This window comes from Myotis lucifugus, unplaced genomic scaffold, assembly GCF_000147115.1.
Source record: "Myotis lucifugus unplaced genomic scaffold, Myoluc2.0 scaffold_238, whole genome shotgun sequence".
Classification (NCBI taxonomy): domain Eukaryota; kingdom Metazoa; phylum Chordata; class Mammalia; order Chiroptera; family Vespertilionidae; genus Myotis; species Myotis lucifugus.
In genome coordinates this window covers 127932-154664 of record NW_005871286.1, presented here as the reverse complement: position 1 = coordinate 154664, position 26733 = coordinate 127932, and the positions used below count along the sequence as shown (strand labels likewise).

At 37.8% G+C, this 26733-nt stretch overlaps 1 protein-coding gene across 1 annotated transcript in view; it reads right to left on the bottom strand.

Moving 5' to 3' along the window:
* NEB (nebulin) overlaps positions 1-26733 on the bottom strand; it is a 192085-nt gene that overhangs the window by 83087 nt on the left and 82265 nt on the right. Inside the window, 21 exon segments of the mRNA XM_023762218.1 lie at positions 612-719; positions 1941-2045; positions 2860-3063; positions 3798-4109; positions 4508-4615; positions 4759-4863; positions 5893-6096; positions 8016-8327; positions 9871-9978; positions 10877-10981; positions 11427-11630; positions 12824-13135; positions 14221-14328; positions 15378-15482; positions 16214-16417; positions 17218-17529; positions 18971-19078; positions 21135-21239; positions 21554-21757; positions 24049-24360; positions 25996-26103. Coding sequence (XP_023617986.1) covers positions 612-719; positions 1941-2045; positions 2860-3063; positions 3798-4109; positions 4508-4615; positions 4759-4863; positions 5893-6096; positions 8016-8327; positions 9871-9978; positions 10877-10981; positions 11427-11630; positions 12824-13135; positions 14221-14328; positions 15378-15482; positions 16214-16417; positions 17218-17529; positions 18971-19078; positions 21135-21239; positions 21554-21757; positions 24049-24360; positions 25996-26103 — 3753 coding nt within the window.

The window sequence follows — 26733 nt, the reverse complement described above, 5'->3', positions numbered from 1 at the left end:
AGATAAAAAGGAGGAAGAAGATAGAAAGAAACAGCTGGATACATGAAATAAAAAATAGAGAAGAATGGGGAGAAAGGGAACAAAGATGGCTTAAAGATTTGAAACTGGGGGTTGGGGGGAGCGAACTAGGATAATTGTTTTGACCATTAGTAAGTTTTAAAAGTACTGTTAAATGAACTTCAAAAGGTTACTAAGAGCATTATACATAAGCCTCCAGCATAAAATCTTGTTTATAAAATGTGATTTCATTCTTAAGTCTTCTTGTTTGACACTGTCACCTGTGATTTATATTTATGGAGAATGTCAGAAATATTTTGGGGGTAAAATCACATTGTATCGGTTCCTGAATTTTCCCCAAGAATTTCACACAGACCCTTCACGATATTTTTCTCCTACTTAGAAACAACTTAGAAGTTATTTACACATGTACCTCATTTATGCTTACCTTAATGTTCTTTTGTCCCATTTTAATGTTTTTTAAAATAAAGTCTTTAGTGTAAGACAAAGCATAATCATTTGTCTAGATCTTTAAAAAACACCCAAATTCTTGAAAAATACTCTGCCTATCTGTTGCATGGAGGAGGGAACCACAAGGAAACAAGGATCCGTACCTCACTGGCGATTTCCCTGGAGGCTTTGGCATGCTTGATTTCAATGGCATCTGCTCTTATGTCATAGCCTTTCTGCTTGGCCTCGTTCCAGTCTTTCTGGTAGAGTTTCTATTGAGGGAAAAAACAGGTTTGTTTACAAGAATTGAAAATAAGTAAATATACTCAAAGTAGTCATATGAGTCATAAGGCATAATGTCAATGATGGCAACATAAGAACAAAACCTGTCACTTCTGAGTTCTTCTCTTGGTTATTGGTTGTTTACTTTGTGGAGTGCCGGCTACTTCTGATAAAATTTTCAAAGGTAAATATCTAAGTCTAGCAGCTAAACACCTAAATCTAAACATCTGAACCCAAACTAATATTTGAATATCTGTATTCATCGCAATATGGCCCACATCTGAAGAAATCTCATTACACAGTAGATGAAAACTAAGAATCAATGGTGAACCTTCTTCACAAGGCAACATATGAAACCTGATTAGATTGTCTTCCTAATGTCCTTTGACTTTTTAGAGGTCTCTGCTAATGACGTGACATATATATCATACATATCCTGCACTTTGCATATATTTAAAAGTTGTCTTTTGGCTTTTCTTATAGCCTTCAAATGTCCAACAAGAAAGTTCTGGATCAATCAAAAACTGATAAAGACAATAGAAAAAAGATAATAGAGACTATTACCTTTTAAGAAGCATTTAACTAGGGATTTCATTATTCTCAAATAAGATACAATGAAACTGAGCTGTGAACATTAGACACTAGAGGCCCGGTGCATGAAATTTGTGCACGGGTGGGCCCCCTAGGCCTGGCCGGCGACTGGGGCCTATCAGGGCTGGGCTGGCCGGGGTCTGCCAGTTGCCGGATGGGGCCTGCTGGGCAGGGCCTGCTGGATTGGGGGGAGGTTGGCTGGCCATGGGAGGTTGGCTGTGGGAGTGCACTGAACACCAGGGGGTACTCCTGCATTGAGCATCTGCCCCCTGGTGGTCAGTGCGCGCCATAGCGACTGGTCAACCGGTCGTTCTGGTCATTTGGTCGCTTAGGCTTTTATATATATAGATAGGACAGTGATTTCAAGGTTGAAAGAAGTACATCACTAAGATGCAGGTATCCTACACATTGCAGTCCAGGGACTCAACCATGTATCTAAACTAACATTTAAAAGAGAATTTCCATTCATATTGTATTGGGAGTGGTAGCTAGAGAGAAAGTGTCAAGCATCAAAAGCTGTAAACATTTCTAAGATAGGTAATTTTTCAATTACAACACACTCCATAGTGGACAGATATTGACTCATAAAGGCATTGACACTTCATATCCATGCCACTTACATTGCTGATTTGCAAGGCATTGATTTGGGCCTGCAGCATGACTGGCGTGTCGGAAGGAATGTTGATGTTGGTTTTGTCTTTATTCCAGGCTTCTTGATACAATTTCTGTGGAGAGAAGGGAAATTTTATTTCAATATTTCATAGAGAATAAGATCTGAAACATAAAGTCTAAGTGACCATTTAATCTGGAAAAATGTTTTTATATATGGTTGTGATGGTTAATTTTATGTGTCAACTTGCCTAAGCCACAGTACCCAGACATTCGGTCAAACATTATTCCAGACATTCTGTGAAGGTATTTTTAAGATGACATTAACATCTCAGCAGACTTTGGGTAAAGCAGACTACCCTCCGTATTGTAGGTGGGCTTTGTCTAGTCAAAGGCCTTTTTAGAAAAAAGTCTGACTTCCTCTGAGCAAGAAGTCACTCTGCCTGTCGATGCCTTTGGCCTTGAACTACAGCTTCTTCCTGCCTCCAGTCTGCCGCCCACCCTGCAGATGTTGGACTTGCCGCCTCCACAACAGAGCCAATTCCTTACAACCAATCTCTCTCTCCTACACGCCCTACTGGTTCTGCTTTTCAGGAGAACCCTGACTAATACAATCTTATACCATTTAATATGCAGCATTGTGCCACAGGTTTTAGTATTTTATAGAACTTAAATGTTTGTTTTCCTGACACACAATGGAGTAACACTTTTCTAGTTTTAATGCTTCCAAATGTATGGCAGGGGATGGGCACCTTGGCATGCGTCAGAGTTCTGCTTTGCATGCGTCCTCACTGAACTAGTCAAGAGACTCTTAGAGGTGCTCCCATCACTACAGTCTTTGAAGAGGAACAGTCCGCCTGTCCCCTGTGGCTGGCCTCATTTGATAACAAAGCCCCACAAAAGGAACGCCTGAGATAAGATGGTTCTTACCTCACTAATTTGCAGAGAATTGGCTTTTGCCAGGACAACTTCTGGAGTGTCAGTAATGCTAGTGAATGTCAAGGCTTCTGGTCGCGTCCGATAGAGCCTTTCATTCATCAGGTCTTGAGCACCTTTCACTCTGGTCATTTCTACTGAGCCTTCTGGCATCCAGCCGATGCCACGCAACCACTCCAGGTCTGACTTATATACACTCTACAAGGGGTTAAAACAAAATTTTGTTCCCATGTTAGACACATTAGCCTGTAATTGAAAAATAAAGTTCATGGGGAGATGGTGGTTCCAAAAAAGTAAGACCTGAGATTTTACATAACTTGGGAGTTGTAATATCAATGACAGAGTAATTTGTAAAAGCCTAATTATTTATACTAACCATGAATAGGAATACACTAGTAATAATGTTAAATTTTATGATAATTATTTTATATTTTAAAAAATTATAAAATAAAAATTTTAAAAAGGAAATTTTGTTGACTCTCATTCCATTTTCATCCTGTAAAAAGAAACCCATGGAAAGTCCGTTCAGTGTGTTGGGTATAATATAGTAGAGGCAATTAAAAAAACCCATTCATACAATTTAAGTTTGTCTGAAATATATTTTCATTGCCAAAAAATAAAAATGACATGAAGAAAATAGTCTGGAATATAGTCCAGGGAATAAAGGACATGACCAAGTAGCATTCTTGAGTTCGCAGGCCGATGCTCTATCCACTGAGCCAAACCGGTTAGGGCTATAATCCTTCAAGTAGCATTCTTTATCTATAATCTTTGCTCCCAGCTTTACTCCTAAATATGTTTTTATTAAACAATGTGAATGGTGCCTCCTGGAGTTGTGCACAACCCGTGGGCCTGTCCACAGAGGAAATGACTGGAAAATTAGTAAATCTACATCCTCCCATTCCACCTTTCCCAGTGTTCATGTTACATACATCACTCTGCAGCTCATAGGCCCTCTTTGCTTGGATAATGTCGTTTTGATCGGGTAAGCATGTCCAGTGGTGCAGGATATTCCGGTAGTCAATGTCACTGACCAGTGTCTGACATTTCTTGGCCAGCAAGATGCCTAACATATCCACTGGCGTACTATACTTGGTCTTCGATTTTTCAAAGTCCTTCTTGTACTCTCTTTCACTTTGAATCTTCCCTGCATTTATGGCACACATGATTTTGGGGTCATCTTCAATGCTCTGGGCTCCAATGTGGTGGCCTTTCTGTTTTTCATATGCTTCTTTGTATTTGTACTAAAATGTCAGAAATATAGGTTTAGAAATCCAGTTCTATTACCATATACACACTGAGAATTACAACATGAACATCCATTAGCAAACAGATAAGAATTTTACTTTGCAAATATTTTGGCATCTCTGAATAATTTTAAACTAATATTTTGTGCTATCATTACACTAATAACTGTAGTGTAATCATATATCTTCATTGGTGGAACCCTTTCCTCCATCAACTCTAACTATGATTCCAAAAATATATTTTTCTTCTCTATGAAAACAAAGGGAAAGGTCTTAGAACGTAGCAAGCAGGCCTGGAGGAATACATGTGGAAGCGGTTACAAAGTGGGGCCCGCCAGCTGCACTAAGGTTATTCCTTAATGTGAGACCAAGGGGGTCAGATCGAGGGCACTTACGTCACTGGCAATGTCCCTCGAGGCCTTGGCACTTTTGATGGAAATAGCATCAGCTCTCAGGTCATAGTCCTTCATCTTTGATTCATCCCATCCCTTGGTGTAAAGTTTCTGTGTGGAGGATAATACACAACAGAAAAATAAAAGGGTGATAGACAGTTACTAGGCCTATTCCAGAAAGGAAGGTGGTAAGATAGAAACAGTATTTGAATTACTCCTACAGCAGCTTAAACAACAATCAGGAAATCTCTTACTTGGCTGATATTGACAGAATTGCTCTTGGCCAGCATGATTTCGGGGGTGTCCGGCATCACATGGATGGAAGTTTTGTCAGCATCCCAAGCTTCTGTATATAAGTGCTATGAGGAAAATAAGATAAGACCCATATTTTTTAAAGGTGGTACATTAGTTATTATCACATTTAACTCACTTAAGTAAAATAGCCTATTTACGGTTATTTGGAGGTGAGGGAAGCAAAAGAGTAGTGAGGAGAGTTAAACATGGCAATGTTTAAACAGCCATATGATCGTTTCACAGCTAATACGAAACAACATAATGATCTCAATTATTAATTCTTTTCATTCAGTAAAACTCAAGCTTACTCAGTACCTCCAAGGATGGAGCGTGGCTATAGAACTGTGATGTAGTAGAAATCCCTAGACTTCAGAGTCACTCCCAAGTTCAAACCCAACTCCACTATGTCCAAGCTATGTTATCTTGAAAAAGGTACATAACGCCTCATATTCCTCATTTCTTGAAGGGAGATGATCATATCTTTTTTATTGAGTATTTTTTGAAGATTAACAATAACATATAAAATGCATCAGTCATAGTAGGCACTCAACGAATTGTATATTTTCTATTGCTGTCATCACTGTGGTTACTGCTGATGGGTGTGGTATAGAATAGAATTTCTGGAGGGTTAATACCCCTAATTCTGAGGTTTGCTGAGAGCCAATTTCACATTCTTCAATGAGCAAGCACTCAATATCACCACCTGAATGTTTGGAAGATGTCCAGGCAGGTGTGGGAGAATTTAGATAAGTTGAATTCAATCTAAAATGTGCATATTAAGGTTCTATCCACTGGATAAACAATTCGCTCAGTCTCAATAAACAGATTGCTAGAACTCCAGAAAAAAGAACTGATCATCTACCTTATGTAATAAAACTGAAAGCAACAATAGCAGCTCACTTTTCAAAACAATTTCCACAACCTAAGGAAAAAGAATAAACCAAGCAACTAATTTGAGTTGTGCATTAGTACTTCTATAAACACCGTGTTTCCCAGACTTTAAAACAAAAGGCTAAATGTTATATATTTCTCACTTTATGAGCTATATTCACAAGAAGTATGACTCAGGTAACTGGAAACAGCTGAAGACTAACCTTGCTCATTGTCAGGGCATTACTCTTTGCCAGGACAATTTCTGGGGTATCTGTAATGCATGTGAATTTGAGCTTATCTGCAGGCAGACGGTACTTCCTGTCACTCAGGATTTCTCCAGCTCTCTTCACCTTTTCGACCTCTACGGAGCCAATGGGCACCCATCCAATGCCTCGCAGCCACTCAAGATCAGCCTTGTAAATAGCCTGAAAATGAAATAATGTCAAATATTTATTAAAAATTACCTAGACAACTTGGTGTATGACCCTGATTTAGCATCTACAGAGGATGTATAATTCTGAATCTTACTTGTGTAAAATTTCTGGGAAGACCCACTGTGGTACAGAGGAGGTAAACACTGTTCCTGAAGGTAGCCTTGTTTTAAAGACCCCGAAATCGCTATAATAATATGGATTTCATTGATACTAAACTATTTTAAGGAAATTGCTGTCTGCCTCCTGATACAAAGAGCTTATTTTCTGATTTGATTGCCCATATTGTGTGGGACTAATAGAACACGGTTTGTTCTTATCTAATTGGACAACGGCCTTCACAGCCAGTCCTATAATATAAAGAAAGGATGACCACATGTTGAATTAATGTACTTTCTGGGAACAACAAAAAGGGTGTCTTTTTTCATATAATTCTATATACATGCTTCTAAGACAAAGAGTACATATATTTTTACTCTTATTTATCTTATTTTCAGTCCTCTTTTCTGTCATAATTCAAGTAAAATAAGATATTTCGTCTTTCTTTCAGTTTTATTCTTTGAATTTAAATAATTGCTTGAAGGATAATTTTTCTCATTATTAAGGGTAACAATCCTTTTTATTTTTATGGATTTTTGGGAAACTCTCCTTTTACAGTGCCACGACTTTTATCATTCTTTTGAAAGTGACTACTTATAAGATCCTGATTTAAAAAACAAAAAGGAGCTACTAAACCAATAAAGTAGCATTTAAGTGCTCAGGACAATTTACTAGCTGACAACAAAAGTGCCTGACATATTCCTAGGAAAGTATTGTTTTCAGCTTCTTGGATAAATTATCTCAATGTATAATTCATTCCTAAACTTTCTTTTACCAGTTATAATAGATATTCCTGTAAATTAAGTAGTCAGAAAAAGGTAATGCAATCAATTCATTTGGAAAGTTAGGTTGAGTTAACCCCTAGAGTGCCGGGGAGCGCGATCACGCTCCTCCTGTCTTTCGCCAAAAGTGCCGGGAGCGCTATCAAAGCTTCGAAATGGCGTCCAGTTCTAACTCTGCTTTTATTGGTGATGATGATATTGCTAAATATGTCAATGTAGTAAAGGTTTCCTTAAGTTTTTGAATATGTAACTTCATTTACTTGCGATTCATAATTTTTTTTCCTAAACTGCTGTAAAATCAGCAAAAATGCCTTGGCAATTTTAGCATAGTTCCTAGGATATTGGTTGGCACTCAAAGGGTTAAGCTAGAACATCAATGAACTTAGATAGAAAAAAATATATACTTATTTTCATTAACCTCTAATGGAAATATAGCATTTCTTTCAGTTATGAGTTTAGTCAAGAGATCATAGTAGTATTGACACTGCATGGGATTTGGTTGGCAACAGAAATCGCAAATATTTTCATATCCAATTACAGTTGTGCAGACATCTTGAAATATTTATGCTCATAACTGCTTTGAAATTAAGCTAGTTACTACACTCACTGCTAGATATTTTCATTTAATGTGTTAATAAAAATCCATATATACATTCATACATATATATGTGTGTGTATATATATATACATATATATGTGTGTGTATATATTGCTAAATATGTCAATGTATGTATATGTATATGTATCTATATTAAAAAAGGCCTGTGGCCCTAACGCCGTAATGACCAAAGACCAGCGTGGGTGGGCAGGGCTGCAAGCGTGGCAGGGGGTGAGTGGGTAAGTGGGTCCACGTGATTTCGTGCGCTGGGCTTCTAGTGTATATATATTTTAGATTTATACTTTTTATTACATTGTCCTGAGAAGTTGTCCATAGGTCTCAACAGATTGCCAAAAAATTCCATGGCACACAAGAAATTAGACCTCATTTTTAAGCTTTAAAAACACATTTTGAATAATAGTAGACCTACTCACATCACTCTGAAGGTCATAGGCCTTCCGAGCCTGAATGACGTCGTTCTGGTCAGGCAGACAGGTCCACTCATGCAGGGGATGCTTGTAGTCTATGTCGCTTACAAGGATCTGGCACTTCTTGGCCAGCACCACGCCCAGCATGTCCACGGGGCTGCTGTACTTGGTCTTCGACTTCTCAAAGTCCTTCTTGTACTCCCTGTCACTCTGGATCTTGGCCACGTGCATGGACCACATCATCTTGGGGTCGTCTTTGATGTTCCGGGCTCCAATGTGGTGGCCGAGCTGTTTACGATAGCCTTCCTTGTACTTGTACTGAAAAAAAGAAAAGGGATATGAGTCTAATGATAAGAACATCTCATATCACATTTCATAATTTCATATACAAATTTCTGTATTTATTTTGATCTTTGCTACCATTAGTGTGAGAAAGGTAAATATTGTCAAGCCCGTTTTATAAAATAGAAACCTAAAACTTAAAGGGATTAATTTATTCAAGGTCACATCATAAGTGGGAGGCAGAGTTCAGACTAGAATGAAGTAGCTTCTGGTTCCTAATATTTTTCCCTTTCTCTTAAACAATACTACCTAGTTTACATTGGATTGCTTAACAAGTAAAGGTAAAACATCTTGTATAATCTAAAAAAGCATCTACTTAATTTAAAGATGTGGCTATTTTTTTCTGAAAAAAATGCTTTGATGCTTAGAATATCTTCCTTGTAATTAGAATTTATGGTGAATTCCTTGGTTGAGTATATGGGCCACATTTAGATAGTTTCACCAGAAAATGCCTCCCTTATTAGCCTGTTAATGTCATTGAACTTTCACTGTGAGAAAGTCATGCCTTGGGTCAACAGTCTCCTTACTTTTAAAATTCAAGAATAACATCTTACAGTCCATTTTGCCATGAGATGATCATAGTATGGGCTTCTTCAGTTTAATAGCCAGAAAAAGTTTAAATAATTGAAGGAATAAGACATAAATCTAAAGCGCGGGATCCTTCTAGAACAGTGATGGCGAACCTGTGACACGTGTGTCAGAGGTGACACGCGAACTCATTTTTTTGGTTGATATATAAAGTAAATATCAAAAATATAAGTCTTTGTTTTACTATGGTTGCAAATATCAAAAACTTTCTATATGTGACATGGCACCAGAGTTAAGTTAGGGTTTTTCAAAATGCTGACACGCCGAACTCAAAAGGTTCGCCATCACTGTTCTAGAAGAAGAAAAATCTGGATTTGGGTTCTAAGCAGCCTTGGAACATAATGAGGGCACGGACACCCCCCGGAGATGTTTCTCATGAGAAAGGAAGGAACAGAGAGAAGAGATAAGTGGGTACTGAGAAAAAGCTTTGCTTACTTCTCAATTTGTTCTTGTAACCAGTTAGGGGCCTCTGGGTAGGAAAACTTCACTGAAAGTTAAAAAGTATGAACTAAAACTCTAAATGCGTCCATCATCAAGTCTTCTTTTAATGCCAAAATAAATGGATAGAAGTAGTAGAAAAGTGTTCACATTTATATTGGTTGATTTGCATGTTTCTTCAATGTATTTTTTAAACAAATATCTGGATCAACTGCTGCTCAATTTCTGACACTCAAAAATATGAACTCATTTTTAGTGTGCATAAAATATTTACTTTTTAAGAAAATTTTTCTTTTTAATTGATTAATAAGTATAATGGGCATAGTATCTTGTGCTTTTCTTCGTTTTTCTTTGCAACTTTGTACATTGGGAAATCACTAAATGAAATTGAGACGTGTAGGGACAACAAAAATTCTGTCAAGAAAAATTACAAAAGCTTCCATTTGTGAACATCTTTGAATAAAAAATGCCTCTTCTAAAAACATCAACTTACCTCACTGGCAATATCTCTTGAAGCCTTGGCTGCTTGGATTGGAATGGCATCCACACGCAAGTCATAGCCTTCCTTCCTGGACTCTTCCAAAGCAAGTTTATAGAGTTTCTGCAGAAAAGAGAGTAATTAAATCACTCCTCCTTTCATAAAAAATAAAACTGTTAATTATTAAACGTTTTCCATCCTCATTTAAACTACAGAAACAAATCCACAAAGTGAAGTATTAGGGTGGGTTGTAAAAAATTTGGTTTCATAGGCACTTAAAGATTTTAAGGGACATGTTCTAAACTTTGGAATTTTATTGATTGGCAAATTTCAAAAATTTGGGGTTGCCAAAATTTTGTCTTGCCAAACAAATACATGCTAAAAAACCTATTTACTATCACTATCATAAAATAAAAGGCCATTTTAATATTTAAAAAGGAGAAAGAATAAGGAAAGTATTTTAAAACGAAATATATTTGGACTCATAAAAAACTCAAGGCCTTGTCCTTTTTCTTCCTCATTTTGTTGTGGATTATCATTACAGACTGTGATCTACTTGTAGAGTAGAGTTTCAGAATCACTGGCCTGATGAAAATGTTGTTCCTAAATGAAACACCTAGAAAAATGCTTGCAAACAACATGAAATGGTAACCAGAACATTAATAAAGCAGCAAAAACAATCATTAGTGAGTTCCAAGCCAGTGCCTGCCTGATAAATAGTTGTTGAACCAAATAATGACTTGATACCCACATTGTCATATAGGGGAAGGCTTGCGGAGTATAATTCCTATTGGAATATTCCTCCATAAGCATTCCATTCCCTGATATTCTGTTACTAAAGGGCTGGCCTACTTGGTAGATCTAACATATAGTCCAAAATTGAATCAAGGGAGAACTATCTCTTACTGGCAATGTTAGTTTGGAGTATGTATAATAAATTAGTCAAAACAGTTCATTAAGAAGACAGTTACAACAGTTCATTTTTGTCTTCTGTTCATTATAAAAGCAATCGTTTACTCACATCACTATAGTTTATTCTGTTAAGCTTGGCTAGCATGATTTCTGGAGTGTCAGGCATAACATGGATTGTTTTCTTATCATTGTCCCAGGCTTCAGTATATAAGCGCTATGAAAAAAAAAGATGAGAAAAATTATTTTGGAGTTCACAGATACTTCTTTGATTATGTGCCCGTCATCTCTCTTCTAAACAAAGTAGAAATAAAATTATTAAAGTTGCACATAGTCCTATCTTTTATGTAGATAAATTAGTATTTCTAAGAGTATTTATCTCACTATTTTGTTCACTCAGAGTTTTGCTTCTTATTAAAAAAAAAACAGTTCTGAAAGTATAATTGGATTGAAGCATTTACAGTCTGTAGTTATAAAATAATTATAGCACATTGCATTTTTAACATAAGTTTAATATAAGTACCTATGATATTATAATGGAAAAGTAATTTTTAAAGGTATCATAAACCCTATGGGAATTTTTAAAATGTAGTAATATGTCAGCATTTTTAACTTGCTCTAATGTGAATTTCAGTATCTAACAGGGAGGAGTGAAGACTCACCTTATTCATGTTTATAGCATTGCTCTTTGCCAGCACCTGCTCCGGGGTGTCAGTTATGCTGGTAAATTTCAGTGCATCTGGACGCTGACGGTAGATATTATCACTCAGTATCTCTGTGGCCCTCTTGGCTTTAACAACTTCCAAGGAGCCAATAGGAACCCAGCCAATGCCTTTCATCCATTCAAGGTCTGACTTATACAAATTCTGCAAATCAACAGATAAAAAACCCACATTCATTAATTAATGTTTCAGATTCATAGTCACAAAATGGCTCATACTAGAGAAAATAAAAAGTATTGATGAACAGATAAGGCTCCCAGCACAGTTGATCACTCATTTGTAAACATTATTGAATCCAGAGTATATTTTTTTCATAAGCATCTTTTTTCCTAAGCATATATATTTTTTTTGTACAGAGGATTATACCAAGAACTAGGAAAGATTTTTTTATATAGTAAAAGACACAGTCATGTCCTTGAGTGTATTACAAAATTTTTATACAAGATAGTATATTAGATATTTCCCAAATTATTCCTTTTATTTTACTCTCAATAGGACATGCTAATTGTTAATAAAATTAGATTATTGTTTTTTTAAGAACCAACTTTATTTTATTTTTTATTGAATTTATTGGAGTGGCATTGGTTCACAAAACCATACAGGTTTCAAGTGTACAACTCAACAAAACATCATGAAAAAGATAAGAATGCCTTAGAATTTTCCTGTCAGTAGTTATAAAATATGAATGTTTGTTAAAATAATTTAGTGTAATATACTTTTGTTTCTAACTCTCCCCATACTACCCTCCATTGACATATACATACATTTCTACCACTTCTGAAAAAAAAAGTGTAGCTACATATTTTTTGAGGATTGAGTTTCATCTAACTCAGACAAAGGAAGCCCAAATTACCAGGAAGAAATATACGTGTATAAAACTGATAATATATACTTTATTTCCTCTTTTACATATAACTTTTGGGGAAGAAAGATTGTGAAATAATTTGTAGTGTTACCAATGGGAAACTGTTTTTGGAACATTCAATTGTATACTATTTAGAAATATGCAAACAAATTCTACCAGTGATGGCGAACCTCTGACACTCGTGTCAGAGGTGACACGCGAACTCATTTTTTTGGTTGATTTTTCTTTGTTAAATGGCATTTAAATATATAAAATAAATATCAAAAATATAAATCTTTGTTTTACTATGGTTGCAAATATCAAAAAATTTCTATATGTGACACGGCACCAGAGTTAAGTTAGGGTTTTTCAAAATGCTGACACGCCAAGCTCAAAAGGTTCGCCATCACTGTGTCCATTGGCACTAGTCAGAACCCACGGACATGCTTCAGATCTGCTTTTAACATGCAGAACCAGCATCAGGAATACTCACGTCGCTCTGGAGGTCATAAGCTTTCCGAGCGTGGATGACGTCATTCTGGTCGGGCAGGCATGTCCACTCATGAAGGAGATGTTTATAGTCCACATCACTGACCAAGGTCTGACATTTCTTGGCCAAAACGATGCCAAGCATGTCCACCGGGCTGCTGTATCTGGTCTTGTATTTCTCAAATTCTTTTTTGTACTCGAGGTTACTCAGCACTTTGGCAATGTGAAGGGACCACATCATCTTGGGGTCGTCATGGATTGCTCTGGCACCAATGTGGTGCCCCAGTTGCTTACGATAAGCTTCTTTGTATTTGTACTGAAAGAGAGAACCAGTAAAAGAGGAGGAAGCTTGACGAGCTCTTCCCTGTTGTTCTTGCTGCGGTGCTGCTTTCCTGTGAAACCCTTAGACACGCGGGGCGTTTCATCACGTGCTGCTGTGATGCGACACATTGGGGTGTGCTGACTCCCAAAGAGGATGGTGTGCTCACGCTCATGCTCCCACAGTATAACTCCCCAATGAGTCCTTTATATTGTTCTAAAAATTATTTGTTGGCAAAAAGTGATTAAAAGTGAACATTGAAAAGCTGAGCTCAATTAGAGTGACAGTGTCTCAGAAGTCGGTCACGTGGGAGGGTGCATCCGAGATGTGTTTACATGGCTCGTTAATTTTATTTTCCTAAGGCTTTCTGAGAAATTTCCTCTGCACAAACAATCTGGGGGGCGGGTAGTTTAAAACCAGGCAATTTTTGTTGTTTGATGGGTATAGAGTTTCAGTTTTGCAAGATGAAGAAGTGAGAACATACTTAACAGTACTGAACTGTACACTTGATAATGGTGTTAAGAGTTGTTTTATCATGCTAAAAAAAGAAAAACCTACAAAACGGACAATGTTGTTACTCTTGGATTAAAGTCTAGGTTGTCAAGGAATCTGATGTTTTTATTTTTAGGGTAAAGGAATATTGATTTTGTGGACCCCTCAGCAGGAAAATTTATAGCTTTCTTAGTATTCTATGTCCTTCTTCAAGTCATGGGGAGAACTTAGTTAAACTTACTTCTTTCCTGGAGTTTTTGCCTTGGGTGTATCCTGAGGAGAGCTCATGGGGCTTTAGCAGTAGCTCAATACATGTCCATCTAACTAATCAAGGCTCTCAGTTTTATTAAGCAAAAACCCAAGTGACAAGAATCAAAGAAACCACATTCCAAGCCAGGCTTTGTCCTGTGATGCTTGTGACCTTGGGCAGGTTACCTACTGTCTCAAAGCCTCCATGTATTTGCCTACACAATAAAGGTGGCTAAGATGGATGATGACGGAAGAGACTTCCAGCTGTGTTCCTATACTGTGATGCCCCATGTAGGGACTGGCCTGTTGGTAACAAAGGTAGGGACTTCATCAGCACTTACATCACTGGCAATGTCCCTGGAGGCCTTGGCAGCCACAATAGAAATGGCGTCACTTCTCAAGTCATAGCCTTCTTTCTTGGCTTCTTCCATGGCCTGGCGATAGAGGCTCTGAGAACAGAAGTAATACCTTTTAGTTAAGGCACTTGCTTTCACTCTAAAAATGTATTTTTGCCTAAGGAAGACTACCTTTGGATGCAGAACTGCATTAGTATATTCTGCTTTAAATATATTTTTAAAAGATATAAGCATACCTCTTCTTTATAGATACATTGTATTAGGCAAAAAGTAATCAATATGTGTAATCAAAACAATGAATATGGCCAAGTCTTGAAAATGAGTACTTAAATGCTCTCAAACTGAAGAAAAGTCTGCCTTCCCCCTCGCTTGTTAAAAACACATGCGCGTACACACACACACACACACACACACACTCACACACACGAAATCAAGATTTTTCCTGAATAAGCCAGGTAATTGATTGGGAAAGAAGCTGTTTCTTCAACAGTATTTCTGGACTGCAAAAATATATGATGACAAATTTAGCTGGAGATAATGCATAAAAGAATGTATTTTACTGTCTTCAGACAATTCCCAAATGGATAAATCTAAGAATTCTCTTTCAAATAAACAAATAAACAAATACACCTCAAGTTATTTTGAGCATGTTAAAAATTTAATTTTCATGGTGACTTGAGTGTGAAGGGAAAAAATTAAAGTTACTAAGCAACTATTTTGTACCAGGCTCCACACTGGGCATATTATATATATGACCTTATTTAGTCATCACAGAAATTCCATGATAGGCATTACAGATGAGTAACTGAGGAAAAATTCACAGAACAAATTTGTAGCAAGTACTAATCTGATAAGAGTAATAATTACTTTTAATTAAAATTACAATTTGTTTCAATCATTAATAGTTGACTTTGAAAGCTTTCCCCCCTTCTGGAGAAATTTTTATATTTATCAATTTATCTATCTATCTATCTATCTATCTATTTTTTGAATTCAGTAATACATATATTCAGGGTAGAGTAATGGGCATAAAAGTAAAAATATTTGGTCCTCATGAGAATTAAATCCATAATTCTGACCTTCTTACTACACCAGCAAAGATCAATGTGGTCAGATCAAGGAAATAAAGTAAATAGTCTTACCTCACTATAATTTATTTTATTTTGTCTTGCCAACATAATTTCAGGTGTATCAGGCATGATATGGATTTGGGTCTTGTCTTTGTCCCAGGCTTCTGTGTATAAGCGCTATGAAAGATAAAAAGGTTAATGAATTAGAAACACAATGTTTGCTGTAAACAGGAGTTTGCAATTTAGAGATCATGACAAATTTGAAAGCCAGCATCCTCACTATTTGTGCTGTGTGCTTTATACCATACTCTTCAGTCGCCTTAATATTACAAGATATTTATTATCACTAAATATAAATGTAGACTAAGATATGACCAGTAAACATATGTGTTTCATTTCAAGATCACCTCCATTCCAATTAAATGAAAAGCAAATATTTCCAATCATATATGCACATCCATATGCACTGTGGCTATATAAACAAATCCTTCCCATAGTTTTGTTGTTTGTTTGTTTATTAACTGCAAATATACCTGGATTAGCCATCTCCAGATTTCTTATTTTATAAATGTTATGGAGATGTGAATTTGACTTGTTTGTTCCATATTTACCTAGATGAGTACCCAACAAGAAAGAAACCTTGATACCAAACCATATGTAACTCTCATAGACTTCAGACAGTTTGCACACTAAACAGCTGTCCTATTCTTAATTCTGGCTATTTCCCAAGAGGCCTCAAAGCAGAAATTCCCACATATATTTTTGAAATCCTAATGTAACTGAATAGAGAACTCAACCAAATCACTATACATAGATGGCAATGGCATAAAACAAAAAAGATGAATTAATTATCAATATCTTCAAGAGCATATAGCCCTGTTTTACTTTCCCCCAAACTGGGGGCTCACCTTGTTCATGGTGATGGCGTTGTTCTTTGCCAGCACCTGTTCCAGGGAGTCAGTCACGCTGGTGAATTTCTGCTTGTCTGGAGGCTGGCGGTAGATGTTGTCACTCAGTATCTCTGCAGCTCTCTTGCACTTGACCACATCCAGAGACCCGATGGGGACCCAGCCAATGCCTCTCATCCACTGGAGATCTGATTTATACATGTTCTGGTGAGATAAAAACAAAGGCAAGTATTACTCAAGCTGTTATGACACTTGATTTCAAAAATAAAAGAAAAAGACTGGAAACTTTGGATAGCTAAACTCCATGTCTATTAAAATATAAAGGCCAAGTGGATAAAGATTCATGTACTATGTTCTCTTTAAAAGAAAAGGCACAATGAATGAGGGGTGAAGAAGAAAAGCATTATTCTTTCTGAGAGCTTTATCTAATCCTAGATCATTATCTATATATTACTACAGTTATTTTCAACATTTTTAATCTCATGGCACACATAAACTAATTACTAAATTCTATGGCACATCAAAAAATATATTTCTTGCCCTAACCGGTTTGGCTCAGTGAATAGAGCGTCAGCCTGCGGTCTGAAAGGTCCCGGGTTTGATTCCGGCCAAGCGCATGTACCTTGGTTGCGGGCACATCCCCAGTAGGAGGTGTGCAGGAGGCAGCTGATCAATGTTTCTCGCTCATCGATGTTTCTAACTCTCTATCCCTCTCCCTTCCTCTCTGTAAAGAATCAATAAAATATATTTTAAAATATATATATATATTTCTTGCTGATCTGAAAAAGAGGTATAGTTTTGACTCATTCACATCAGACGGCTATCATTGTGTTGGCTGTTGTCATATTTTAGTTTGACAATCTAAGAGAAAAAAGGTCAGTGCCCCTGACTAAATAGTTAGATATTGCATGTTTTAAAAATTCTTACAGCACGATGGTTGGATATCACTGTATTACTATCTTGAAGTTGGTGACCATTGGTATGTAATGGGTCTCAGTACTCACGTCGCTCTGGATTTCATAGGCCTGCCGAGCGTGGATGACGTCGTTCTGGTCGGGCAGGCACGTCCACTGGTGCAGGTAGTTCTTGTAGTCCACGTCACTGACCAACGTCTGGCACTTCTTGGCCAGCACCACCCCCAGCATGTCCACGGGGCTGCTGAACCTGGTCTTCGACTTCTCAAAGTCCTTCTTGTACTCCCTGTCACTCTGGATCTTGGCCACATGCATGGACCACATCATCTTGGGGTCATCCTTGATGTTCCGGGCTCCAATGTGGTGGCCAAGTTGCTTGCGGTAACCATCTTTGTATTTGTACTGAAATAAAAGCAGTGATTTTAAAAATAAAATAAATAAAAAGGTCTAAAAGTTTTATTAATTTTAAAGTTTATTATTTCAAAATTGGTAATTCTTTCAGAGAAATGGAATCATCTGAATATCAACTTATCTCCTCATCCTAAACTCTGATTAGACTTCACAATACTCTAATGTAGCGGTTCTCAACCTGTGGGTCGCGACCCCTTTGGCGGTCGGACGACCCTTTCACACGGGTCGCCTAAGACCATCCTGCATATCAGATGTTTACATTACGATTCATAACAGTAGCAACATTACAGTTATGAAGTAGCAACGAAAATAATTTTATGGTTGGGTCACAACATGAGGAACTGTATTTAAAGGGCCAGAAGGTTGAGAACCACTGCTAATGGGAAGCTATGCCAAACTATGTAGTTTTACGGTTTGCAGACATAAAGTCCCTAAAACAAAAGCAGCAACACTTTTAAGAAAAATCAGTTGGAATTATATGCTGTCTTTTCTTCATCTTGGGCCAGTGAAACCAGAAATCTTACATATGATTTTGAGAATGCTACTCCTGAGTGCACAGATATGATTTCACCCTCCAAACCACCTGTTACCCTCCCAAACACGGCTCTGCGGACTTTTATTTGACTCCCTGAAATGGACTGGCTTGGGTTTTCCATCTAGTGTGTCCGGCTCTGTCAGACATCAAATTTGGCTGAGACTTGTTGGTTGGGATTCCTCAAGTAAGAAATCAGATTCTATAACTACAAGAAAGCTTATTGTTGGAGGTGGTGGGAAGTGCTGACTCTGGTATTTTCTCTCCACTTCAGTTAACAACATGACACAAATCCTAATGTATATTATGGAAGTCTGAGTTCTCCACCAAAGAACCCTCTTCCTTCAGAGACAGCCGAAAGAGAAATCAGGCTCACCCTTTTGATGGTTTTTGGTTTTTGCCATTGCTTTTCTGTTTTTGGTTAAAAGGAACTCAAAGGAGGCACTTAAGATAATTTTTCAGAGGAAGAGTTGACAAAAATACAGAGCAGGTGGGGGAAAGGTATATTTCCCTAGCCCTAGCTATAACCAGGTCTTTTTCTGATGTTGAACCAATACATGTAACCACGTTACTTTTTAAAACTTTTCTGGCATTTTCTTATTTCTCTGTGGGTTCTGTGCTCAAAATATGGAGATAAATGCCTCATAATTGTAGATATGAGCAATTGTATATTCAAATTTAATTTTATACTGAAGTTTAGGATACCTTTCTCTATGAGGCCTGAATATTAAAGTCTTTTGGAGTTAAAAATATAAAAGAGCTTTTTCTAATGAAAAACATTTCTTTCATTTAAATCACAATAAAAGTACTTAATTGGCACCCAGATGCAGGTCCCTGTTGGAATGATGACCGTGATGACCCTGTCCCGTCCAGCCATGTCCACGGAGTGTTGTTACTCACATCGCTGACGATGTCTCTGGAGGCCTTGGCCGCCACAATTGGGATGGCATCGCTTCTCAAGTCGTAGCCTTTCTTCTTTGCTTCTTCATTGGCAAGTTTATACAGAGTCTACAGAAGGAAAGTCAAGGTTAAAGCAAGAGGCTTGAGAGCAACCATTTGGAGATTTTCAAGTGACATACCATTTCATTTTAAAAAGGATAGGTTCTGGAAACAATTTAAAAAGTAAACAAATCATATCTTACCAAAAAAACTAAATAGCATTAGAAACAAATGAGATATATCAATGGGTAAAAACATAGACTGATATATTAATCTATTATTAATCTACCATGATACCTAATAGATTAATATGTAATACTAGAGGCCCAGCACACGAAATTCATGCATGGGAAGGGTCTCTAGGCCTGGCCGGCAATCAAGGCCGATCTGTGGGGCAACCAGCAGGGTGATCCGGGGGGCCCTGCTGGCACCTGCCTTGGCTGGCCTGGTGCCGCCTGCTTGCCAGCCCCACCCCCTGCTGCTGCCACAGGTTGCCTCCCTCTTCGCAGTGACCAGCGGGGCAATTGGGGGGGCCTCTGCTTGCACCCGCCTTGGCTGGCCTAGGGTCTGTGGACTGAGGGCAGCTCCTGCATTGAGCGTCTTCCCCCTGGTGGTCAGGGCATGTCATAGCGACCAGTCATTCCACAGGTCATTCTGCCGTTCAGTTGATTTGCATATTATGCTTTTATTATATAGGATATAGATTTATATGATATGTTATGCATATCAACAGATTAATATAATCTAGAAATACAGATTGATGGATAAACATCAATCTATACATATTTCAAAATGAAAAAGAAATTACAGAATATATTTAATTTTTTTGTTTATTATATATACTTATATACTTTTACTCATTTCTTTATTAAATTTTTTGACAATCATAATATTTTATCATTTTTAGAAAAAATGAGAAAAAAATTGAAATACAATTTAAAAAGTAGATAACTTGACCACCATCACAACTTTGATTCTAAATCTTAGCTGTATCATGTTAGTAGCACATGCATTTATGACATTGCATTTTACTTAAAAAAACACACACAGTAATCAGTGTTGTTAATGGAGAACACTGCTTTTCATGCCTGAGGCTTTCTTTCTATAAAAGGAGCTCAATTATTTTATCTCTGGCCTTACTCCTTTTCCGGGTGCCTTTACTCTCTGCCCCTGGAGAGGTGTAGTGATTTACTGATTTATCTGACTGTAGGGCTGGGATAACTGGGGACGCCCAGCTCAGCCCTAAACTGTTCCCTCTAGGCACAAGCTCAGTGCCCTCCTCCGTGCCTCTGGGCTCTAAGTGGGACCACACCCTGAATGGGGTGGAGCTGATTGTCCTGCTACACTGGGGTCCTCAAACTATGGCCCGCAGGCCACATGCAAATACAAATCTTGTATTTGTTCCCGTTTTGTTTTTTTACCTCAAAATAAGATATGTGCAGTGTGCATAGGAATTTGTTCATAGTTTTGTTTAAACTATAGTCCGGCCCTCCAACGGTCTGAGGGACAGTGAACTGGCCCCCTGTTTAAAAAGTTTGAGGACCCCTGGAGGGTGGCCTGCGCCTGAATGAGGAGCCCAATTCCTTGGTTCAGTGAGCAGACTGCCTCTCCTACAAATGTGTCCTTGAGCCTAACTTTAGTAGTAACAAAGGTGAGATTTTAGTTTCATTTCTACTCTTTAGTTTTCCTTCTCAATTTTACTGAGGATCCAGGTGGGGAAGAGGTGCATATTAACAGAGCCCCCTTAACACATTGCCAGATTTAGCAAATAAAAAGATAGCATGACCAGTTGAACTTGAATTTCAGATAAGCAACAAATAATATTTTAGAATAAATATTGAGCCAGTGTTTTATCTGGCTATCCTACCTCTAGCAATGCCAAACATACTCCTCAGTCCCACTAACTCACACTAGCAGTGGCCATACGCGGAAAAGGTAATGCGACTTCAGTTTGCCTGTGGAGTCCTATAGCAACCCAGATCTGAAAGGTCGGATGGGCTGAGTGTTCATATCACAGAGCCGCATGTACCATAATAGCTGAGCACCTCCATAAAAGTAAGTGCAGGAAAACCAACGAGAGCAGCAGCAACAAAATAAGTGTAGCACCACAGAACTTTGCTCCTACCTCACTGTAGTTGAGTTGGTTCTGCTTTGCCAACATGATCTCCGGGGTGTCAGGCATGACATGAATTTGAGTCTTGTCTTTGTTCCAGGCCTCTGTATATAAACGCTATCAAAGAAGATATTGATGGAAAACCATTTGAAACAAGAATTACAAATTGTCAACTTACAACAGGATTATTACTGATCTAATTGAGGAAAATAAACTGGACTCGAATATAAGATATTCAATTGGAGGTTTGAGTCTTAATGCTGGTTATCAAGGTTTAAAATAGGAATAATAGAAATCATTTAGAGGCCTTTAAGTATGCAATTTAGGAGGTAAATGTGACCCCACACTTTCATGGGTAATATGATTCCACTAGTCATTAAAGTATAATAACATCTTTTGCATCCTGAAGAAGCTGGGCAGCTGGGGCTCACCTTGTTCATGGTGATGGCATTGTTCTTTGCCAGCACCTGTTCCAGGGAGTCAGTCACGCTGGTGAATTTCTGCTTGTCTGGAGGCTGGCGGTAGATGTTGTCACTCAGTATCTCTGTAGCTCTCTTGCACTTGAGCACATCCAGAGACCCGATGGGGACCCAGCCAACGCCTCTCAGCCACTGGAGATCAGACTTGTATACATTCTGGGGAGAGGAAAAAGGCAGAAATTCTTCACTAAGACCAAAAGACTTATGGTAAAGATGCAAATGGATTCAGTAATAAAGTACCATTCTGGTTGTTACTGTTTTTCACAGAAAACAAGCTCACTGTATTAGGCAGACGAAAAGAAGAACTATGTTCAAAAATGATGCCCCAAAATGTCTCCTATCCATAAGAAAAGTGGTCAACTATTTCAGGTTTTTAGGAGAGAAGTGATCCAAAATAATAACTTCTGTAAGTCAATTCCGTGAATGCTATTGTAATGTCCATGTGCACAGGAAAAGAGTGCCAACCAGAGTAAATAAATATTAGTCCTTGTCAAATCAAATAGTCTGCATCTACTAAAAGCCATATTTGAAGAATATTGATGACTTGTTGAAATGTCAGTAATACAATATTAAGTGAAATAATTATGTAGATATATTGTCTGGATAAATTCAAAAGCAGGAGTGGGCTTTTTCAATGGTTGGATTATGCTGGATTATTATTGCCTTCTGTGTATTTTTTCTTATATTTCAAAATATCTGTAATGCTCTTTTAAAAAAAGAGAAAGAAGTTAAAATATAATAATAATTTAGAATCCCTAAGCAGAAGTTGGACAGTTGTCACACTATCCAAGACTCAGGGCAATAAGGGACCATTTCATTGGTCCAGGGCCCAGTCTATTCCCTACCAAGTTCTCAGGAAGGGAAGCATTAATTTATTTCCAGAATCATCTTTTCATATTTTTATTTCTCTCTTTACTTTAAATCATTTTTCCCTGCTAAAGATTTTTGTAAAGAGAAACGGACTCATAGATACAGAGAATAGACTAGTGGTTGCCACAGGAGAGGGAGTGTTGGGGACTGTGTGAAGAAGGTGAAGAGATTGAGAAGTACAGATTGGTAGCTACAAAATAGTCACAGGGATATAAACTACAACATAGGGAATATACACAATAATATTATAATAACTATGTACAGTGCCGGGTGGGTACTGGAAATATCGGGGAAAGATTATAAAGTATATGATTGCTTAACCACTAGGTTGTACACCAGAAAGCAATAGAAAATAATATTAATGTAAACTGTAATTGAAAAAATAAATAAAAAATAAAAATATTTATTTAAAAAATTGTGTGTACCCATTACATATTCATAACCATATCACAACGAAAGGATTGGACCTTTGCCTGACTCATTAGAAGGATTTTACCTGTAACAACAATAAAGTAGAAAAATAGACTGATCTTTTGCAGTCTAGACAAGAAGCCTTTTGGAATTGTCCTGTGCTGACTAGTTATTGTCCCCTAAATAACAACAGGAGGAATGAAAACAATAATATTTATACCTCTGGAGGGCCTTTTAATGTGCAAATGCTTTCACATTATTAAGACTGTGTCACAGTGTGAGAGAGGCAGTTTTGAAAAGGGGCTCAACAAATGGAAGAATGCAAGCTGTCTGTCACTGCTGTCACTCCATGGAGGGCATGAGCCATTTTAACTGACTTTCATGTGCAGGAAAAACCTTTCTTTTTGGAAAGAATTTCAAAACACAAGGTTCTATATGTCGGAAACTACACAACAGATGAGTGAGTTTTCACAGGTAGACTATACCATTTCTAGGAACAGCCCATTAATATATAATTATTATTAATTTGTTTTATTCTCCGAAGTTCTCTAATGTTTAATGAGTCCTTCAAACGTTTATAAAATAGGTGCTGCAGGAAATGTGCTTCTCACACCCGGTTTGAGATGCTGCACCTGCTTCTCATAGGTCCAGCTTCTGTCACTACCGTGTGACCCCTCCACAGAGAGCCGGGCCAGGAGGAGAAAGTGTCACTGAAATGATCCAATAGCTTCCAGGCCCAGTGACTTTTTTTTTATTCCATAAGAATAACATTTAGTGGCATAGCAGGCATTAGTACTCCATCAATTATAACACCATTTGTTTTGTAAGGAGAGCTAAACAACAATTTCAGAGTAATCAAAAAAAAAAAAGAATGTGTTCTTGCCTCCTTAAAAGAATAAAAGAAAACGTCTCCCTCTGGTGGACCCTGAATTCTAACATTGCTTAACTCTGGTTTTACTTTTATAAGGTCAAATCCAGCTTATAAACTTCACTTCCTTATAAATCCTATTAACATATTCACAATAAAGCCATAAAACTATACACTGATTCAGATATCAAATATCACTCAATAAATCCTAGTTTGAATAGGCCATCGATTGTATACAAAGAATAATTTTTGTATCGTTTATTTCTGCACACAGCTCTGTTATAGATGGTGTACTCACGTCGCTCTGGATTTCATAGGCCTGCCGAGCGTGGATGACGTCATTCTGGTCGGGCAGGCACGTCCACTGGTGCAGGTAGTTCTTGTAGTCCACGTCACTGACCAAGGTCTGGCACTTCTTGGCCAGCACCACCCCCAGCATGTCCACGGGGCTGCTGTACCTGGTCTTCGACTTCTCAAAGTCCTTCTTGTACTCCCTGTCACTCTGGATCTTGGCCACATGCATGGACCACAACATTTTGGGGTCATCCTTGATGTCCCGGGCTCCAATGTGGTGGCCAAGCTGCTTGCGGTAACCATCTTTGTATTTGTACTGAGATGAAAATGGACAAATCAGGCTTTTATTGTAAACCCTTAGAGACCCCAAGACTGTACAAAACCATCTTGCTTACATTTCAGTTGTAAGTTGACTTTTGCTAATAAACACTAACTCAAGCCAGTATCCTGACCTTTACCCTAGAAGTTCAATAGAGGCAGTTCAATAGATGTAATCAGTATAATTGCAGTGTATGCCCTAAATCACTTATAGCCTGGTAATAAGAAATAGTTCTGGAGGCAAGATGTGCACACAGTAGGGAGAGGTTACCTGTGGAAGTGGGGGAGAGGCATTTGAACCTTGGAGAAATGGATTTTATGTGCTAGCAACATGTCAGGAAAGAGATGCACTTGGTGACATGGTGTGTTTAATGAGTAATGACATGACTGTCTGGTTCCTGCAAGGGTAGTACTATAGGTCAAGGGCTATCTGCAGTAGCAACTAGGAGAATTTATTATTTCATAATGGATCCATGCATTCTTTGGTGGTGGCAAATGTATGGCATCACTTGGAAAACTGATTATTCTAGTAAAGTTGTAGCAGGCCAACTGGATAGAGTGTGCTCCTAACATAGGCCAAAAATGTTTTTATTATCCTATGTTCAATGGTTTTACCCTGAAATCTGAGCCCATTATCTAAAATATATGCTTCTAGTCTTAAGTAAAGCTGAGAAAGTATAGATGAGTCAGCAGGAGGCAATATGGTACAGTGGAAAGGAATGAGGTTGTCTGGAGTTTCAACTCCGTCATCCACTAAGAGTTTAATTTTAGACAAGTTGCTTAAGCAATCCACAAATGGGGATAATGACAATAGGGTTTATCATCCTAAGGTAATTATGAATAGTAAGTAAAATAATAAATGAAAAGTTCTTAGCAGAGTTATCAATACTTTGGGTTGTTATTATGATTTCATTAATTATTATTATTGGCATAAATCCATTTTTAGGGCAAGTCCAAGATACACCAATTAAAGTGAGTCACTCACATCGTTTTCCAATAGAAAGGACCGTGTGTTACCATATTCCTGAATATTGGGCCTATATTTTTAGAGCAGTGTCCTGTTCCTCAAGAATTCCCTGAGGCACCAGGAAAGGATGCTGGTTTTATTCTGAGGGGTTTGAGCTACAGAACCAGGAGCTATTGGTAAGGGTACGACCTTGAGCTAGTAACCACCGCTGGTTCTGATCAACTGCCTTCTATTCATAATCCTGTAAGAGTGAGTGGTAAGGCAAGCATCACATGCACTTTAAAAATATTGTATGTTAAGATGGTACATAAAGCCAAACCCAGTTCTCACTGAGAGAACTTATGTTTTTGACTTACGCTTCCTATAAGCACTGTGATAATTTTTATATAAGCATTTCCAAGCCTGCAGCTACACTCTGACCATTTCCACACGGATGCATCTGTCCCTCTTCTTGGTGGACCAGTTTTAACTATGTCCTAAAGGCTACAAACTCCTTTTATGAACATCACATTTTTCATTTCCCTCAAAATTAGGTTTTTGAAAACCCCCACACAAACACATCAGGGTGTATTTTCAAAGGGCTAGGAAAGTTCTTTGTAAAGATTTAGTTCAGTGAAAACGTCACTTCTGATGGATCAGATACTTGGAATAAAATGGACAACTCACATCGCTGGCAATGTCCCTGGAGGCCTTGGCTGCCACGATCGGGATGGCATCGCTTCGCAAGTCATAGCCTTTCTTCTTTGCCTCTTCATTGGCGAGTTTATACAGACTCTAAATTCAGGCCAAAAAAACTCAGTTGGATGTTGACACTCATATCAAAAAACTGATGGGGGAATTGAAATAATTCACTATGTTCTACACAGGTAGGTGCCTATAACAACCTTACTTTTGAGAGATCTAAGCCTTCTGCATTTTTAGCTTTTGGTGACAATGAAGAGCTAGTTATATAAGCACTAAAATTATAGGTTGCACACGCCCATAATAAAATGACTTAAGATGGTGGCTAACCTATCTAAATTCTTTAAATTATATTTTGCAGAAGAGTAATATACTGTTGATTTACACTGTCAAAGAAACACCATTTTCTTTGCTGGCAGTACAAAGCTCAGATAAATAACTAATATATTCTCAGACAGAATCTTAGAGCCACAAACATCTCCACAGGCTTAAACAAAAAGGTTCAATATAAGAAGAGATTGCAGAGAGATAAATGTCAATCTTTGAACTGAGATTTAAATTGCCAACCATGTACATGCAGGATAGAGGAAACCCAGCCTAAACCCACGTAAGATGTCTTAGGGTTTCAGTTGATCCCAAATTCCCTGTGCAGGGCAGGGACACAGCTGCCAGCGTGTCCTGAGACACACGGTGCAGGGATGGAGGTCAAATGTCTAAAAGAGA